Source organism: Triturus cristatus, chromosome 4_1 (assembly GCF_964204655.1).
Source record: "Triturus cristatus chromosome 4_1, aTriCri1.1, whole genome shotgun sequence".
Classification (NCBI taxonomy): Eukaryota; Metazoa; Chordata; class Amphibia; order Caudata; family Salamandridae; genus Triturus; species Triturus cristatus.
In genome coordinates, this window is record NC_140585.1 from 327,006,405 (window position 1) to 327,026,345 (window position 19,941).

The following is a 19,941-nucleotide window of genomic DNA, read 5'->3' on the forward strand; positions in this document are numbered from 1 at the left end:
TGGAATTCAGTGAGGTGACAACGTATCTGTACTGTTCCAGGGCAAGGTGGAGGTATTTTGGATTCGTTGTACTTGGGCTCGCTTTCTTCTGAGAAGTGACGGTACTATACAAGTGAAAGTATTGTACCTCTGCTGACAAGTGCAGGTTCACTCCCTTTCTAAATGAAGACGTGCAGGTACAGTACCGGGCTGGTCCATTTAAAACACTCAGGCTCTAGGGCTGAACCATCCGAGTGCTCCGTAGGTCAGATAGTACCAATGACGCTGGTGTGTGTTCTGGGGTCCAAGTCTTGAGACAGGAAGTACTTCTTAAGGTCAGACTTGAGGCAGGCGGTTTAGGTAGATGCTAAACGGCGATGAGTCCGAATCCTGAAGCCCATCTAACATGTGATATTTACGACAGTTGTGTCTGCAGTCTCCGCAGAGATGCCAAAGACTGAATGGGCATTAGTGCCAATATCGGCAACAGTAGTCACATGTACACACACAATACATCAATAAACCACTCGACACCTTGTTAGTGGAGAAATTTGCTGCAGGTTTATTAGCATAACCAATATGCCAACATGGTGGCTTATCTTCCGGGCGATCCCAGGGCAGGCCAACCCCTATGCCGCCTCCCCGTCTGATAAACCTAAATTACACCGTGGCGGTCGTCAATTGGTGCATACCAAATCTTGGGAAGGGCCACCCCTCCCATCCGTGGACTACGAGTCCACTTGCTTACTCACGCCCCCCCCGAAAGAGGTGGGCGGAGCGTTCCTGGCAGCCCCCGGTTGCTCAGACCCACAACCGCCTGTAGGACTAACGGGGCGCCATAGTTCTTCCAGGGGACAAAGCTAAGACATCCCTGGGTATCCTGGCTTAGCACCAAGCTGTGCTGCTGCATGAAATACCCCTTGGTATCTGCAGACTCTGGATCGCCCTGTAACTCCTCCTGCAACACAAAACAACGTGTTAGAACCTAACCCCCCCCCCCCTAGAACCCTTTCTTATCTGTCCGCCGGGTAAGCAGAGGGGCGGGCAAGGCGAGACGGCGAGGGACAAGAAGCCGAGAGGTGGGCGGGGGACAGCCTAAATACCCCTGTCTCCTCCCCCTCCCCGGAAGTGGGGTCGGCCGAACAACTTCCCTGGACCTGACCCAGGGAACTAGACTGGTGACTCCTGTGCCTTCCTGTGGCACTAAGGCGGCCGCCCTATTGAGGGGCCGCTGCGCGACTTCCCGGGCAGCCTTGGCAAGAACACAATTAGCAAACCTTCCTGTGGAATTCAGAGAGGTGACAACGTATCTGTACTGTTCTAGGGCAAGGTGGAGGTATTTTGGATTCGTTGTACTCAGGCTCGCTTTCTTCTGAGAAGTGACGGTACTATACAAGTGAAAGTATTGTACCTATGCTGACAAGTGCAGGTTCTCTCCCTCTCAAAATGAAGACGTGCAGGTACAGTACCGGGCTGGTCCATTTAAAACACTCAGGCTCTAGGGCTGTACTATCCGAGGGCTCCGTAGGTCAGATTGTACCAATGACGCTGGTGTGTGTTCTGGGGTCCAAGTCATGAGACAGGAAGTACTTCTTGAGGTCAGACTAGAGGCAGGCGGTTTAGGTAGATGCTAAACGGCGATTAGTCCGAGTCCTGAAGCCGATCTAACATGTGATTTTTACATGTGGACGGATGGGAGGGGGGGCAGTCTTGCTCTCTCCTGGCACAGACCCCTTCACACATCGTGCTAAGCGGGGGCTCATGAACCATGCGGGTGGTCCTGGGAGTGAGCGCTCCAGGCACCAGCTCACCCCCCTCTCTGCTCTGCTCTGCACCCGGACCCGTGAATGTCTGGAGAAAGGACTACGCGGCTTTGGAACAGATAGCACAGCCCTCCCCGCGAGGACTGTCCAGTTAGTGGTGAGATGAGGAGGTCGCATTGAGAGGGAAGGGGGAGAGGTGCCAAGGGGGAGTAGAGTATTTTTCTCCCTGCGCTTTAGAACCCCTCTCCCTTTCTTTCCTTCGCTCTGTGTGAATGTCCTCTCGATTGCCCTCGCGCGCTCTTCGTCCCTCTTTTGCCTCTCCATTCTTCCCCGTCCTAGTTCTCTCTCCGCTCTTGCCTCTCCTTAGTCTCGTGCTCTCTCCTGTTCTTGCTCCGAACCCTTTTCGATACCCTTTATTCTTCCTTTTTTATTTTCTTTCCTTATGCTCTCCCCATTTGTTTCCTGCACTCTCTCTCACTCATGCATGTTCTTTTGCACACTCCTTCATTCTTATCTTCTTTTCTCTTGGGCCCCCCTCTTCTTGCTTTACCCCGCATGCTCACTCTCTCTTGTTTATCTTCTCACAAATACTATATCTCAGTCTTTTCATGACACCTTTCATTTTTCAGCATGATAAGTTATCTCACTCCATCGCGAACTCTCACAGCTTCACTATCTAGCTTTCACCGGCTATGTCTCGTGTGCTGCCAGTGAAAGCTAGATAGTGAAGGTGAGACAGGAAGTACTTCCCGAGGTCAGACTGGAGGCAGGCGGTTTAGGTAGACTAGGGAGAGGCAAGAGCGGAGAGAGAACTAGGACGGGGAAGAATGGAGAGGCAAAAGAGGGACGAAGAGCGCGCGAGGGCAATCGAGAGGACATTCCAAAGGCGCGTAGTCCTTTCTCCAGACATTCACGGGTCCGGGTGCAGAGCAGAGCAGAGAGGGGGGTGAGCTGGTGCCTGGAGCGCTCACTCCCAGGACCACCCGCATGGTTCATGAGCCCCCGCTTAGCACGATGTGTGAAGGGGTCTGTGCCAGGAGAGAGCGAGACTGCCCCCCCTCCCATCCGTCCACATGTAAAAATCACATGTTAGATCGGCTTCTGGACTCGGACTAATCGCCGTTTAGCATCTACCTAAACCGCCTGCCTCTAGTCTGACCTCAAGAAGTACTTCCTGTCTCATGACTTGGACCCCAGAACACACACCAGCGTCATTGGTACAATCTGACCTACGGAGCCCTCGGATAGTACAGCCCTAGAGCCTGAGTGTTTTAAATGGACCAGCCCGGTACTGTACCTGCACGTCTTCATTTTGAGAGGGAGAAAACCTGCACTTGTCAGCATAGGTACAATACTTTCACTTGTATAGTACCGTCACTTCTCAGAAGAAAGCGAGCCTGAGTACAACGAATCCAAAATACCTCCACCTTGCCCTAGAACAGTACAGATACGTTGTCACCTCTCTGAATTCCACAGGAAGGTTTGCTAATCGTGTTCTTGCCAAGGCTGCCCGGGAAGTCGCGCAGCGGCCCCTCAATAGGGCGGCCGCCTTAGTGCCACAGGAAGGCACGGGAGTCACCAGTCTAGTTCCCTGGGTCAGGTCCAGGGAAGTTGTTCGGCCGACCCCACTTCCGGGGAGGGGGAGGAGACAGGGGTATTTAGGCTGTCCCCCGCCCACCTCTCGGCTTCTTGTCCCTCGCCGTCTCGCCTTGCCCGCCCCTCTGCTTACCCGGCGGACGGATAAGAAAGGGTTCTAGGGGGGGGGGTTAGGTTCTAACACGTTGTTTTGTGTTGCAGGAGGAGTTACAGGGCGATCCAGAGTCTGCAGATACCAAGGGGTATTTCATGCAGCAGCACAGCTTGGTGCTAAGCCAGGATACCCAGGGATGTCTTAGCTTTGTCCCCTGGAAGAACTATGGCGCCCCGTTAGTCCTACAGGCGGTTGTGGGTCTGAGCAACCGGGGGCTGCCAGGAACGCTCCGCCCACCTCTTTCGGGGGGGGCGTGAGTAAGCAAGTGGACTCGTAGTCCACGGATGGGAGGGGTGGCCCTTCCCAAGATTTGGTATGCACCAATTGACGACCGCCACGGTGTAATTTAGGTTTATCAGACGGGGAGGCGGCATAGGGGTTGGCCTGCCCTGGGATCGCCCGGAAGATAAGCCACCATGTTGGCATATTGGTTATGCTAATAAACCTGCAGCAAATTTCTCCACTAACAAGGTGTCGAGTGGTTTATTGATGTATTGTGTGTGTACATGTGACTACTGTTGCCGATATTGGCACTAATGCCCATTCAGTCTTTGGCATCTCTGCGGAGACTGCAGACACAACTGTCGTAAATATCACATGTTAGATGGGCTTCAGGATTCGGACTCATCGCCGTTTAGCATCTACCTAAACCGCCTGCCTCTAGTCTGACCTTAAGAAGTACTTCCTGTCTCAAGACTTGGACCCCAGAACACACACCAGCGTCATTGGTACTATCTGACCTACGGAGCACTCGGATGGTTCAGCCCTAGAGCCTGAGTGTTTTAAATGGACCAGCCCGGTACTGTACCTGCACGTCTTCATTTTGAGAGGGAGTGAACCTGCACTTGTCAGCAGAGGTACAATACTTTCACTTGTATAGTACCGTCACTTCTCAGAAGAAAGCGAGCCCAAGTACAACGAATCCAAAATACCTCCACCTTGCCCTGGAACAGTACAGATACGTTGTCACCTCTCTGAATTCCACAGGAAGGTTTGCTAATCGTGTTCTATGCCCATTCAGTCGTTGGCATCTCTGCGGAGACTGCAGACACAGCTGTCGTAAATATCGCATGTTAGATGGGCTTCAGGACTCGGACTCATCGCCGTTTAGCATCTACCTAAACCGCCTGCCTCTAGTCTGATCTCAAGAAGTACTTCCTGTCTCAAGACTTGGACCCCAGAACACACACCAGCGTCATTGGTACTATCTGACCTACGGAGCACTCGGATGGTTCAGCCCTAGAGCCTGAGTGTTTTAAATGGACCAGCCCGGTACTGTACCTGCACGTCTTCATTTTGAGAGGGAGTGAACCTGCACTTGTCAGCAGAAGTACAATACTTTCACTTGTATAGTACCGTCACTTCTCAGAAGAAAGCGAGCCCAAGTACAACGAATCCAAAATACCTCCACCTTGCCCTGGAACAGTACAGATACGTTGTCACCTCACTGAATTCCACAGGAAGGTTTGCTAATCGTTTTCTATGCTCATTCAATCTTTGGCCTCTTTGCGGAGACTGCAGACACAACTGTCGTAAATATCACATGTTAGATGGGCTTCAGGACTTGGACTCATCGCCGTTTAGCATCTGCCTAAACCGCCTGCCTCTAGTCTGACCTCCAGAAGTACTGCCTGTCTCAGGACTTGGACCCCAGAACACACACCAGCGTCATTGGTACGATCTGACCTACGGAGCCCTCGGATGGTTCAGCCCTAGAGTCAGAGTGTTGCACTCAGGTGACTTTGATTTACATGTTTAATAGCAGAGCGACCTCTTGGGAAACCCCAGGCTAGACAGCAGTCACATTCTGTCTTCAAAAAGCGAAACAGGAACTTGAAGGCAAGGTCAGACAGCTAGGTGACTCATTTGCAGTTAGGCAGAAAAAAAACTAACTTCCCACACAAACATGACAAGACTTCAAAACACCAGTACAGAACAAGACAAGGGGAGGAGAGGCCCAGTGACGTCACCTGCAGCCCCCACCAGCACAACTATAAAACAGATGGCCAGCCAGGTTGCTTTCGGTTCAGCCTGCCCAGCCTCACATGATCCACGTGATAGAGAGGCAGGCCCTGAAGTGATGATGCTCGCCCCAACTACAGCATCTTTTAGAAGGGAGGAAGCGCCGGTGTTATTAAATAAATAAAGGTGCGGACATGCTGTGTTGGGAGGTGGGAGGGTCTGCTTTGGAGGAAAGGCAATAAAGAAGGAAAGGCAGCCATCACGCTGCTCGAGCACTTCTAAAATGAGAAAGGAAAGGCAGCCATCAGTTGAGCGCCAACGCTGCTTAGAATACCATGGTACATACAACTCCTCCTCACTACCTTCCACTATAAGAGTGTATTGGATTGTAGAGTCATGTGCATACAGTTTCCCCGATGAGGCTTGAAAAGTTTATCAACAAATCGGGAGCATGCAATTCATGGGCATGCTTGGGTGGAAAAGTGTTTTGGTCTGGTGTGGACAGCCAGGGTAGTGTTAGCATGTCATGCATGAGGATCAGAGTCATGCTTTAACTGTGGTTTGTGGCGACCTCCTGGGAAAACGTAAAGTGAAAGCAACACAAGATTGGGCACATCGGCTTATAAGGTGCTAGTGTATGAACGGAACGTGTGTGAATACACTGTGGCATATGGGAAATATATTGGTCTAGTTTTTGTGAGCAGAGGCAGCTCATGGTATAGCTGCAAATATGTAGCTGTGCTTCTAGTTATGGTATATCAAAGAAGAGTGTGTGATCCCTTATTGTGCTCCCTGGGTTTCAGGTGGGTATGAGTCCTCACTCCTCAGATCCCCTCCCATTGATGGCATGGAATTCTGTCTGCTCAAAGTATGATCATTTACACTGCCTTCCTCAATTCTAGGTGGTCTTGGGTGTTACTTGTCTTTGCCTCTAGAACATTCCAGAGTTATGATGTTTGTACAAAGAAGGAGGAATCACTGATGCATTTATTCATTCATGACGGGATACTTAGCTGAGATGCCAATCTAGAGCAGAAAATTCTGTTCTGTGAATTTCTTTACAGCTTCACTTGTATGAAGGATGATCTGTATGTGATGCAGAGAGCCTTAAATCTGGCCATCTGGTAATGGGTAAGCCGGCAAAACACTAGAAGGGCAGGTTCAATGTGATCCCATACATGATGGTGTAGTAATTGCTCCTAAATTCTGGATTCTTTGCAGTGCTCCAGGCATTAGGAGCTGTGCCCCCAGGCAGTGTCTGTCTGCATGCTCAAGACGATAGAGAACTAGGGAGATGGTAGCTTAGACCTTCTGCTAGAAATATAGCTGGAGGAAGATTTCTCACTTCCATTTATGCCGCTGGTAGCACAAGGATTTCTTGGGGTCAGATTATCCCAGACTGGTAGTTCTACCTTTTCCTCACTTTAAGATCTCTTTAGTGGGTATGTTAAAGTTAAGGTCACTCCTCAGCATCCACTGGTCTACAGCTTGGAGGCAGTGGCATATTCATCAGATGTCCAGGTGCCTGAGGTTTGCTATTTTTAATATGACCTGAGTTTTGTCAGCAAAGCTACAGAATGTTAGGCTGAAGGACTTGAGATCGTGTGGAGAGCTGAAGTTAGCATTGAAGGGGAGCTGTGATATGATCAATTCTTTATGTATGCTGGCATAGATCCTGCAAGGTAGTGATGTAACTGAGATGTGGGAGATGATTCAGACTCTGTCCGAGAGGTTGGAACAGATTCACTCAAAGACATTTCCTTTCCATTAGTCTCAGTTGAATAGAGAGAGGCTGAGTTGTGTGTAATGCAACAGACATGTCCCGTACTGGAAGCGTTGTAATGCTGTTGCTCTCCTTAGTAGTCTTCAGAATGTTCCTATTAGAAATCATAGCTGATCTGGTTCCTCTTCCAGAATGGAAGCCAATTTGTTAGTCGGAAAATAGAATGGTTTCATCCAGAAAGTTGCAGATCTAAGTGATTACTAACATTTCAACTAGTTTTCCTAAAAATGAGTCATTTGAGATTAGTCTGTAGCAGCCTGAGTCTACTGGATCTAGATTAGTCATGATGAGTGGTGGTATGTAGGAGATCTTGGGGTCTGCGTGGAAGTGCTTGATTATGGGATGTTATTGACAATAGGGTAGCAGCAATGAATGAGAGTAGGATGTTCTTGAACTGCAGTTCCAGACTGGGATCTAATGGTGAGGCTGCAGGTCCACTAGCCTTGAGCAGGTCATTCAAAGAGGTCAGGGTCCAGAGTACTGTTCATAATCATGGTCTCAGTGGGCTGGATGTCATGTATTTTGCAACCAAGGTGTTGTTCTAGTATCTTGTCTTTCGTCACAAGATGCTCTGTAACAGTGTTACGGATAACTTCAGAATTGAGACTATTTTTTGGTGACGCACTTACATTGCAGAATTCGGTGAGAATCTTGTGAAATGCAATTTGCAAGACATTTGGCACTGGAGATTCAATTAGAATAGTGTAGCATTTTGTCTTCTTAATGGATGTAAATCCTGTTGAGTTATTGAAGGCAGGTTTTGTTAAAATTGCTAGATTTGTTCTATTAGTCTAGGTGTACAATGATTTCTGTTTTGTATTGTTTGCGTGTTCATTGAGGCAAGAAGTCTTAAGTTGATGATTTGATTGTATAGGTGTCAAAAGAGGAACATGTTTGTCAAAGACTTTGGAGAGCCAAATGTAAACCTTCACTTTTATTATTTGGTCAGATGGTGAGATTACAGAGAAATGAGATTCAAGTGAAGTGCTAGGGTGGGATTGGCTCTGTTCATTTTCCTAAAGGGAAGGATGGCAGGAACTTTGTTGAACAAGGAATGGGTAGGTAAAAGAAGGTTGACGAGGATAAGTTGAAACATGTGAGTGATGTGAGGTATGCTATCCAGGACAAATCCAAGACAACAGGGAACAGTGGTGTGAAAGTAAAGTTTTGGGAAATAGTGAGATAAATGTATAGGGTTTGGCTCGCAAAGTTGAGAGCAGATTTGCTGTGCAGCAAAAGATTGATAAAATAATGAAAAATGTTGCAGTGTTGAATAATTGGCAGTTAAAGTAAATTGGCAGTTTTGCAAGATGCAGTGGAACAAAGAGTGTGTGGAAAGGTGGGTATGGTCAGCAGTAAAGTTTCATTTTGATAGATACTGTTCCATTTGTGGGGAAAATGTTCCAAAGCGAAGAAGGGGTAAACAATGTTTTTTAGAATATTTTGTGGCATATTGTTAATGTTAGTGAGAGCTCATAAAGCACACATTTACCATAGGTCTCTTGGGGCTAGATAGCAGCGTATTGAAGGGTCATAGATTATCTCAATTAGATCGCATTCGCTTGTTTAGAAAGCCAAATCCTCAGACTTTTCCGAAAGGAAAGAGTATCCATCGCACATTGGATTGTCCTCGGCAAGAGATCCCAACTAGAAGGGGGTATAACCAAAAATCTTTGGCCTCTAGATCTGCTCTTTCTGTATTTTGAAACAGTTAATAAATTAGTGTATGTTGATGACCTCACGTTGCGTAACGGATCAAGATAATTTTGTCTAAAATGAATTTCGGAGCTGAATTATTTAAGCTCTTAAAAATAGTGTGGCAGAGTTTAAGTTGTATTAGTTGTTTGAGTGGGAGCCAGTGCAGATCTTTTAGCAGAGGGGTAGCTTATGTATAGCTAGGCACCATGGAAACCAGTCTGGCTCCTCTGTTATGTATCACCTGGAGTCAGTACAACCCAGCATCAGGTAAGCCGGCAGATATTGCATTCGAGTAGCCTAGTCTAGACAAGATGGATGCAAAAACTTCATCATCTTACATGCTTCAAAAATCATAAAAGTATCATCTACTGTAAATACTGCCCGTTGTATGTTTGCCTCCACTTTTAGTTTTTCTGACAGAAACCTTGTCATAAATATCATCAATTTTATTGTGAGCATAGCCCGTACATATGTCTGTTGGGTTCCATTCTCAGTTCTTTAGAAACTTGTTGATGATCCTTTAACATCTATTATTAGGAGGGTTGTCTGGTGCCACCTGGTTCTATGTTTGCTAAATAGGTGGTATGTATACTGATGTGTTGGGTTTTACTTAGATGGGGGTTATGTATGTTCTAGAATTCTGGAATCTGGAGTTGGAGGTGGTCAGTAGTTGCTGCGAAGTTGGGGAATCTGTGATTATGCTATTACTTGTCTAATAAACAGGATTACGTCCACTGTTGTTCAGAGTCGCTGATGTTCATCCACACCCAATCTGTTATGTCCTGGTTCATATTATTTAAAATAATCTCAGACTTGTTGATTTCTCTCTGGATCATCTTCATTTATATCCAGATGGCACCAATAGATGTCTCATAATATTCATCACACAGCCCACTGCCAAGCATGTATTTTGGTACCCTAAATTCGCCTCATAATGCGCATCTCATTACAGTACTGAGATGTAAAATTGCATGTTTTTTTAAACATAATAGTTTGAATATTTGTACAAGTCACGATTGACAAAATAATGCTGACCTGCTTGTAATGTGTTGGTCATGCAAATTATGAATTTACATTTTTAATTGATTACCTAGACAGTCATTCTTCATCAACCCTGTTTCTTTCTCTCTAGGGTGGACTATATGTGTTTAAGCTATTTGACTACTACTCGGCCAGTGGGATGTGTCTACTTTTCCTGGTTTTCTTTGAGACCATTTCCATTTCCTGGTGCTATGGTAAATTTTTTACTCCACTTCTCTACAGCTGGTTCTTATCTTTTACATTGGTAGAACTCCATAAATCTGTTATCTCTTTCACCTAGTCTAAATGTCTCTTGCCAGTATTCACACACACCTATTGCTTGCAATGCTTAAAAAGCAGGGTATATCTAATAGAGTTTTGAGCGTACTGTCTGTCAGTATTTCCTTAGTATACACATGCCAACCTACATTTCTTAATGTTAAAGTTTATGGGCTCAACTTAGAGACGTTTGGTAATGAAAGTCCTTTGATGTGATAGAATGGTTGTGGAAATACCACTTCTGGATTATTCTCCTGATTTAGCACATACTTTTCAGATATTTCCACTTAGAAAATGAAGACTCAACTGAGCAAGGTTGGTCTCATCTCCTTATGGTGGGGGGGGGGGTGTAGGAAAGTAGGATGTGCTTTCATGGTCACCCCCACTTTTTTCTGGTGTCATTATGTTTTCTGACTAGTCTGACTGGGATCCTGCTAATCAGGACCCCAGTCTCTGTGCTTCTTCCCAAAGTTAGACATGGTGAGTACTTAGGTACACTCCATATTGGCTACTGGTGTACCCTTGTAAGTTCCTAGTATATGGTACCAAGGTACCCAGGGCAGAGGTACACCAAGGGTCTTCCATGGGCTGCAGCATGTGTTATGCCACCCGTGAGAGACCACTCAAGATTGCAGCCAATGTAAGCTGGTGCTAGCACCACTTAGGACAGATATAGATTTCCCTATATCTGAAGTCACTACACTTAAAACCTATAAGTCACCCCTAAGGCAGGCACTTTAATCCTGAAGTCACGGTGCTGGGTTCTAAGTGTGAGGGTGCCCCTGCATGAGCAGGGCACCCCTACAACATTTGGAGTCCATCATTACATGATGACCATCTCTAAACTGGCTGTGACAAACCCTGTCATGTTTGGTATCAAACATGTTGGAATTATCCCCCCACCGTATGATTTCTTGCACTGTAAAGCTCTTCCGTTAGGCACTCTGTGATCTCGGTACCAGTCTTCCAGAACCAGACAGCAAGCTAGGGCAGCTGCCGACCAGAGGCATGTTTCTGCCCTCCTGCTGCTGAGGCAAGCTCGAGCAGGGGAAGGCAGAACAAAAGGTATCCTGTCACAGGGAGGTGTGAACACCTCCCTGACAGGATTTAGTGTATTGCAACAGGTTGGGGGCACTTGCCAGCTCCACTGAGACTTCTTTTAAGGCACATTTGGTGCCCTCCTTGCATACCCCAGCTCACACCAGTTCAGGGAGCCATTGGCCCCCACTCTTGCACGAAAAAGGGCATAGGAGTATCTGCCCCACTGTCCAGACCTTCTTCTGGGAGGGATCCCTGAATCCCTGAATCATCCCAACCCTTTCCTAAGGGTATTTAAGGACTTACCTGGGGGTGGGACCTTAGATTCATCGTGGGATTCAATTCCGATTCAACTCCATGTCATTTTCAACCGCCTGGACAGTCTGACGATGTCAGACTGACCGTGTTGGACGGACCACATCAAATTCGCTTTGAGGACCGAGACTGCAACCGGGAAGACTCCGGCTGCTCCAGGTCTCTTTGTCCCGCAAGTCTGCTGCACCATCAGTATTCGTGCTCCATACAGGGTACTCACAGGGCCTGTGGACGTCCAAGGCATTTGAAGCAATCTCCCTTGAAGTGAAGGAGTCACTCCCCTGCATCTGCAAGCACCGCAACGTAGCTGACCGGTTTGCAGATCCTGGGCTCCTACGGACTCCAACAGGCTCAGTAACATAGGTGGTGGTTCTCCAAATCCCTCGGGCCTGCGCTGTCTTCAGACCGAGTCTGTGGCCAGTCTCCCTCGTCGGCACCGCTGGAACCAAGCCCCTGTGCACTGCGTTGGCTGGCCGTTGCTAAGGCTGGGTGACTCTTGTCATCAAGATCTTTGGGTCCTTTCAAGGGACTTCTTTGAATCCAGTAGGCTCCCCTGCTTGCCCAGGGCCTGCTCTGACTTACCTGTTCGTGGTGAGTCACTTGGACCTTGCTGGTCTTGACACTGCATCTTCTTTGATTTCTATGCCTGTTGCCGTTGCCAAGGGGTGTTGGTGCCTCTGACCCCCTGACTCTCTAAATCTGACGTGGGACAGCTTGTGAACGGCTCCTGGGCTTCCACAGCGTCACCTGGTACGCTCAGCGTTATCTTCAATGGCACAGTCAACCATCCTGCATTCATTGTCTTCAGTGCCTCCTGGTCACTCCTGAGCGGCATAGACTCTGTCCCCTCTGCTTGCAGGTACCGCTCCTCCTGAATCCACCTTTGGGTTTACCTGACTCCTTCGTCTTCTCCTCCAGCAGCATCTTTCCTGAAGTCCTCCATTTTGGTCGACGGTGGTTTCTGACGTCACTTTACACCTATGCAGCCGGCTCCCCTGGTGTAGGTATCCTGGTTCCTGCGGTATCCATGGGTGGGGTGACTCTCCAATCTTCTACCTTCCACAGGGTTTCTTCAGGGTCTGCTGGGAAGGGTCCTTTACTATTAAAACTGCAAGTGCGAAAACTGCAACTGCGATGCACCCATTGACTTGTGTTGATCATGCGGTCGTGTTTACACACTGCACATGGCCTCCGTGGGGTTCCTGGGTACTTACCTTGGGTGATTCCCAGGGTCCCCAACACTTCTCCGTCCTCTGGGTCCATCCTGGAATTAAGTTGTGGTTCGCATACCACTATTTTAGTATATGGTTTGGTCTCCCCCTGGAGACCACTGGTTATTTGTGCTACTTATGTGCTCTATTTCCTAAGTATTGTGTGTATTGTGTTTCTATCTCTCTGTAGGAGATAGTACACTTGTGTTAGTGAGTGTTTGTAATAAAATACATATTTTTATAACTACACTTAACCTATGCCATAAGATACGTACTAGTGAAACAATCTGCTTTACACTCCTTCTGGACTAAGCCTGCTCTCCCCTTAGAGAGCTTTCTAAGGTTGTCCAAGACTACTAAAATCACCATAAGCGTTGTCTGGATTAGTGCAAGGTGCTACACTTACATCAGTAGTCACCATATAGTAAGCCAGCCTCTCATAGTATCCCAATATGGTACCAAAAATGTAGATTTAAAATCATAAAAGCTTTCAATCAAAGGATGACCCATGCTTGCTCTAACTGCGTTTTCATCTAACCAATGCCAGTAATGTTCCTTCAACAATATCCAAGATAGCAGTTTTTGGACCTGTCTTAGCCAAGGTATTTTATGGAATCCATCAGCAGTCATCACATCCCTTAGTGCATCACCATATTGGGCCGGTTCAGGTTGAAGCCACAACCACCCCAAAACAACAAGGGTTGCAATTTAGCTCTATCTGCCAGTGTACGTTTGACCCATATCCATTATTAAAGGCTTAACGGGGAGTGCTTTCTGGTAAGTGTACCAGATTCCTCCAAAAACTATTTTCTGAACTAGTCAGCGGTGAGAGTTTGGAAAACCCCCACAACACTGAACCATATAGACAAGCACTAACAGCTTTAGCAGCATAAATTTGTAAAATAGGGGCAGTTGTTGTGTTCCCTTGCTATGACTCCTGTTGTTTGCATATGTTTATGAGTCAATAGGTCCATAGATCATTTCCTCCTGTGCAACGTCCACCAACATCAGTAAAAAGCTTCATGAAAGAAATTCCACAAAGGCAGACCTTGTTTACAGATACCTATCCAAATAGATTAATGGATATTAACATGATTTATCAATGGCAATAGCAGACAGGAATCCTCAAAATGTGATTGGGTGGGATTTTAAAAAGATTTAGGCAGCTAAAATTAAAATTCTCATATCGCGAAATCGCTGTACTAAACTTTTTTACTGACAACAGTGTAATCTTAAGGGATTTGGGGGCTCAAGCAAAACATACTTTAGGTGTCCCGTTCAGAACAGCTTTGTATGTTAATGCTGATTTTCTGCTAATTCAAGCCCCATGATGCCAAACAATATTGAATAATGCCTTAAAGGTTGAGATGGAGACGTAGACAGATGGGAGATAGAGAGAAATTTCACATTCCCAGGTGCCCCTTGCAAGGTCTGGGCCCTGGGCAATTGACCACTTTGCCCATGCCTTAAAACGTCTCTGATTGATACAATTAAAAACAGGCTTGCCTGTTTGTTGGAAACTGATTACCCACCATAGAAAACATTTTCCTTTATTTCTAAGTCATCAACTAGGTCACTCATTGCGAGTGGCCTTGTTCATTGTGATATGTGCGGTAACTCCTGCTGACACAAATACCGCAATTAGGAGAACTCCTGCAGTTTCTCCAATACATTTTGACTGTTCCAACCTAGCCTACAAAAATTCATCAGGTGAAAAATTCCCAATAATTACCTGGTTATGAGCATTTTCGTGTGTTAAGTACTAACATATGAATGTATGTCCTCACTATTTGGTACAAACTCATAATTGGAAGTTATTCGTTGACACGATCAATTGTTACCTTGTAGACTCTGATTTTATCGGGTCCAATAAATATCTATCCAGGCAGCTTGTAATAAGTGCCTATGGAGAGAAGAAGTTCACTAGGGAAGTAGAAAACATATGGCAGGGCCGAAGAAGAGATGAGAGCAGAACAGACGAAAGATGGGCTTGTTAGAAATACAAATAAGCATATACAATGCAATCGGTCTCGCATTTGCGAGAGTTAGACCTAAAGGCATTGTGATGACAATGTCTTTGGTTTGGAGTGGAGTGGATGTATGTGGCTTAAAGTGGAATTATGTGGGTTGAATTGGAATTGTTAGTTTTGGAATTGTGTGGTGTGTAGTACATTTGTGTCGTGGAATTATGTGGCATGGTGAATAGGTAGGGATGAGAGCTGCACAGAATAGATAGAAATGAAGATAGAGATTTGGCAAGCATGTTTGTTTCTAATTAGCAGACTGGCAGCATCTTTGTACCGTGTAAGGCCAGAGAGTGCACGTGAGGAGGTGGTAGAGTACCACGGCGGGTGTTGCGTTGTAGCAGGGAAGGTTGAGGTGTTAAAGGGTTGGAAAAGAGAGGGGCGTGGAATGAAAGTGGGTGGGCTGGTTATGTGCAAACAGAGGTTGTGGCTTGAGGGAGATGCGTTGTTGAAATATGTGCAGTGGGCAGAAGAAGGGCATGCATAATGTGTGTGAGAGAAGAGCTGCCAGTGCCACTTATGTTCAGGGAGGTTTGTGGGCAACATCTGGTGATGCATGTGTGGAGGGTGGAGATCTCAATGTGGGTGTAATAGTAGAGGAGGCGGGCTATGCTGTGGCTTGGGGCAGTCATTGTCAGCTATGTATGAAGTACTGTGGTTAGAGGAGGGGTGGTTTGTTGATATGTGTGCAGTGAGGAGAGGTAAATTGTGTGAGGAGGTAAGAAATGCAGACAGCGTGCCCATTACATGTGAGGAGAATGCCTGTAGTGCCACGAAGAGAGTGAGATAAGAGGAGTCATGCAGTACTAGAAAGACGACCAACACAGTAGTAGTGAGATGGCCCTATAGGAGTCCTCTGGGAAGCCATGAGAGATTAGAGAAGGTACACAGTCATTCCCCCTAACGTCCCCATCGAAGCGTGCAGCCAGTGCCGGCTAGTGTTGTACATTTCCACTGTCCTTCCTATGCAGCACCCTCTCAGCAACTCCTGCACGTCGCCCACTGGATCGCCACCCTTATTACCAACACGGCTGTAGCAGTGCCCCCATAATGGTAACGTATACATCATGCATGATTCACATAACATACTAGCTTTGAAAGGGGTAGCTGCCTGGCCTCTGGTGTCGTGCTTTACTGAAATATTGGGACAGAAGTAATGTTTGGGCTAAGATGCGAAGGTATACCTATATTTAATATCGTCCTCCCAGCAAACCTTGAAAATGTTATCTGCCACCTCTGTCCTACCCTACTGCAGCTGCCCCGACCAACATTAAAAAACAAGATGTGGATACCTCTTTTAGGAACAGATGCAACTTGTTTGTACCACAGATATTAAACATGCCCATGGAGATGAGCGCTGCATGTTTTAGAAATACAGCATTCAAAAGGCGAGCCGAGGGCCAAAAACATTTTACTGGCCCTGGAATCGTCTACCCTCCCTGCTGTTTTTCTTATGTTTGCAGAGGGAGCGGTGTGGGCAGGGAGACCTGTTGGACAGGCATCAATTGCTGAGGGAGTATGGCCACTGTGTATAGCAAGCGATGGGGGCAAAGAGTGAGAGGGAAAGACTGTGTGACCTCCAAAATAAACAAGGGGCACAGGCAGGCAGTCTGCAGACTTTATTAAATGAGGAATGGGATACAGAATATACCTCTACCAAGTCAGTGGGAGGCAAAGCAAAGCCCGGAAAGGTCCTGTAAAGTGGGGCCCACACATATCGGATCACGCTCCACACTCACCTCGTCCTCTGGTAGCACTGACCTCAATATGTGACACCAAACTGATGTACATGTGCGCTGTAGCACCCGCCTGTGAATGTCCAATGAACTCTCCCATTGGCACTGCTTAATTGAGCAATTGTTCACATAGAGAGGATGTGGCGTAACAGCAGAGTTGCTGACTATGGAGCTGGGGAACCAGGTTCGAGGCTTAGCTTCAACCTGCTGTGATTTTGAGCAAATCATGTAATCTCTGTGTGCCTACAAAAGTGGGCACATGCAGAAAATAAAGCGCAGCATACATAAGGCATACACCATGCTGAGCACGAGGAACACAAAAAAAATAAAGCGTGGCAGTCTTGTAGCATGTGCCGCGCTGAGGCCGGGATATTCAAGAAAGAATGTAGTCCCTAAATGAACACATAAACACTTAAAGCAGGAGGATACAGTACTTGGCCTGTGTTCTGTGGAAAGAAACAAAAAACAGTAGGGACAAAGAGGAAGGATTGCCTATGAGCAAGCAAGGATTTTGAAAGGACACTGACCTAACAAATGAGAAGCAATGGGCGGAATTGAACCCCTCAAAGCATATACAACAAGTCACTAAGCGACAGCGCAAGCACTGTCTAGGCTCAACCTAAAGAGGGGGATCAAAGATCTAAGAGCAATAAAATTAAGTTCGATTGTAAGAAAAAAGATCAGGAAATTATAGCTGATTGCCCTGTAGTATAATTTGTGACACTCATGGAGGTCTTGAGAAGGGAGACCAGCATCAGAAGAGATGGGGCAGTGGCAGAAAGTGTTGGTGCACAGATGGCATGCTTCTCTCAGTTTGCTTAGAGTATCTTGACCACGCTCTGAGCCAAGATTCACATGGCCCTGCAGATGATATGTTGCAACATGCGCACATCATCAATCTCTGCATTCCTGTTAGTTTTCTTCTTCTTCTCCTTCTTCTTCTTCTTCTACTTCTCCTTCTTCTTCTTCTTCACCTTCTAAAGGTATCATGCAGGAATCTATATGTTCCATTGTGACGCTAGTGTTCATTTAAATTCATGAAATGAAACAAAAGGAACACAATGTGTTTGAATGTTTGGTAGTGGACTAGGCAGGAAAGTGCACCAGCTCTTGTTCAGGTTTCAGCCCTTATAAGGATATCTGGTTTGCCAATGGTATCTACTCTGTTTGAAGATTGTTCAACTTCTGCCATCCAATTTGTTGAAAGCCACATTTTTCCTTTTTATGTCACCTTCTTTTTTCACGTGGCCCCATCAGCATCTCATGCTCTCTACGCTAGCATATCGCTTGCTCTTTGCTAGTAATTCACTGTAGTCACAGTTAACTTCCTTTTTTATAAGCAATGCTCTTCTTCTTCTAAAGTAAATTGCTCTTTGTCAAGTGTTCTATTCAGCACAGACTTTTCATACTTTATGCTAGCAATGCTCCTAATAAATTCACAAGAAAGTACATTTATTTATGGTTTGTTATTGCGTTTTTTTGTTATTATTATCATTATTATTTTTTACACCACTTCACTTATTCTCCCTAGTCTGAGCCCCTTAGTCTCCACCATTCCCCAATGTTGTATCAGTTTTTGACATGTTCTATGAGTTATGATTGGACCAATCTTGTGCTGACATGGGTTCCTTGCCAAAGATAGTGCTGCAACACTGTGCTGACATTTACAGATGTGATAGGGCTATAGAACGTAGCTAAGAAGACATTTTCATAAAATGCCCCATTTACCCTCTTTTCAATTTAAGTAAATAATGCTGCTGCCAAACAACAAACATCACCTTGCCAACTTCACATGCAAAGCTACTTTCTAATATGCCAGTGCATAAACATCGTATTGAAGGTATTGCCACTGTATGTCTGGCATTACTTTCCTTTATTGCTATCGTGTACCAGGGATTGCCCTTATGTGGCAGTAATCTCAATCATATTTGGGCAGCACCATCAGGTACGAGATGTCACAATAGTTTGCCATTCTATTGCCTCTTCATCCCAGGTTTACTCATCACATGCCAGGCAGCACGCATCACTGTCATAGGCTCAAAACCTACAGAATTTCTCACACATGCATGCCAACACACAGGCATACACACACACACAAACAAAATAACATACCTATTATTTTGAGGACCGGCCATTGACTGTAATGAAGTGTGTAATTACTATGCTTACTCCACGCCCGCTTTGATAGAAGGGAAGGCTATAAAGCGGACCGAAGCAAATATAACAGCGCTTTTAGTTTTTGATACACTCTCTAGAAAGTACCTAACACACAACTGTGATCGGTCCTCACAATGCACCGGTCCTCAGAAAGATAGTGCTTATTAGGTTCTGACAAGGTTAGTCCATGCTTTGAGGACTGAGTCGGTCCCCACAGCGTGGGTTATACATGCCCACACACACACAGTAAAACACACACAGTGAAACACACCAAGACACACATGCACACAGAGAGACACACACGCACGTGCACATACATGCAAGCACGCATGCATCAGCACGAGTACTCGTACACTAACCATCCACTAACCTCATTTTACTTAAGTCTGCGTTTGCATTAGGTCTATCATTTTAATATGCTACCAAAAAAGCTCACAACTTGGCGTATTCGATTTAATTCCCAGGTCTGCTGGTAATATTATCTTTTCTAGAAAAATAAACAATATTTTTGAGGAAACATTTTTGGAGCACTGTAGTTTGTATACAATTTATTGCAGATATTTGTTCATCCGAATTCTGTTTGATGTTACCTGAACATGGTAACAAAAGCCCTGTTCTGCTGTATCACAATCTCTTGTAAACAGGATGTACCAGAACGGCTCCTGACCCTCCAGATGAGATCATTGGCAAACATATTTTCTGGAACAGCATTTATATGACCTCAGTGCACATAACGTAACAAGCATATACAGGCATGTTCACAGCCATTTGACTTCTTCCATCAGAACCACAAAATATGCTTTGGTCTGACAATATCTAAGTTTAAGACCCTCTTCGAATCACCAAAGGAATTCCGCTAACGAAAATATACATTATCGAGCTGCTTTCTATCTTCCAATGTCTAATATGATTTTGCGGGTAGAAATAGTAGATTGGTAAATGAAAGAGGACCCTACTAGATATTAGGCTGGGGCACAATTTCAATTAAATCCAAAAGCAAACGGGGGAATGGGAGAGTGTTGTCAGTCCGTCTCATGTCTTCCCATAACTATACCATTTACATAAAAATGTGATGTTCCTTAAGATTCACTAAGCTACATCGAGGGTAGAGAACAAGAGGACATTTTCATTTTACATTGATCATCAGAGATATCCTTTTTAGGGTGCACGGATGCAAGGACCTTCTCCGACCAGAGATGGCATGCTTCATCATTGGGTCCTGCTCC

At 45.9% G+C, this 19,941-nt stretch overlaps 1 protein-coding gene across 2 annotated transcripts in view; it reads left to right on the top strand.

Annotated features, from left to right (window-relative positions):
- LOC146854882 (sodium- and chloride-dependent GABA transporter 1-like) overlaps nt 1-19,941 on the top strand; it is a 510,325-nt gene that overhangs the window by 452,278 nt on the left and 38,106 nt on the right. For both annotated transcript variants that reach the window (XM_085652291.1, XM_085652290.1), the window contains one exon: nt 10,068-10,170. In XM_085652291.1, coding sequence (XP_085508417.1) covers nt 10,068-10,170 — 103 coding nt within the window. The remainder of the gene's footprint in view (nt 1-10,067; nt 10,171-19,941) is intronic.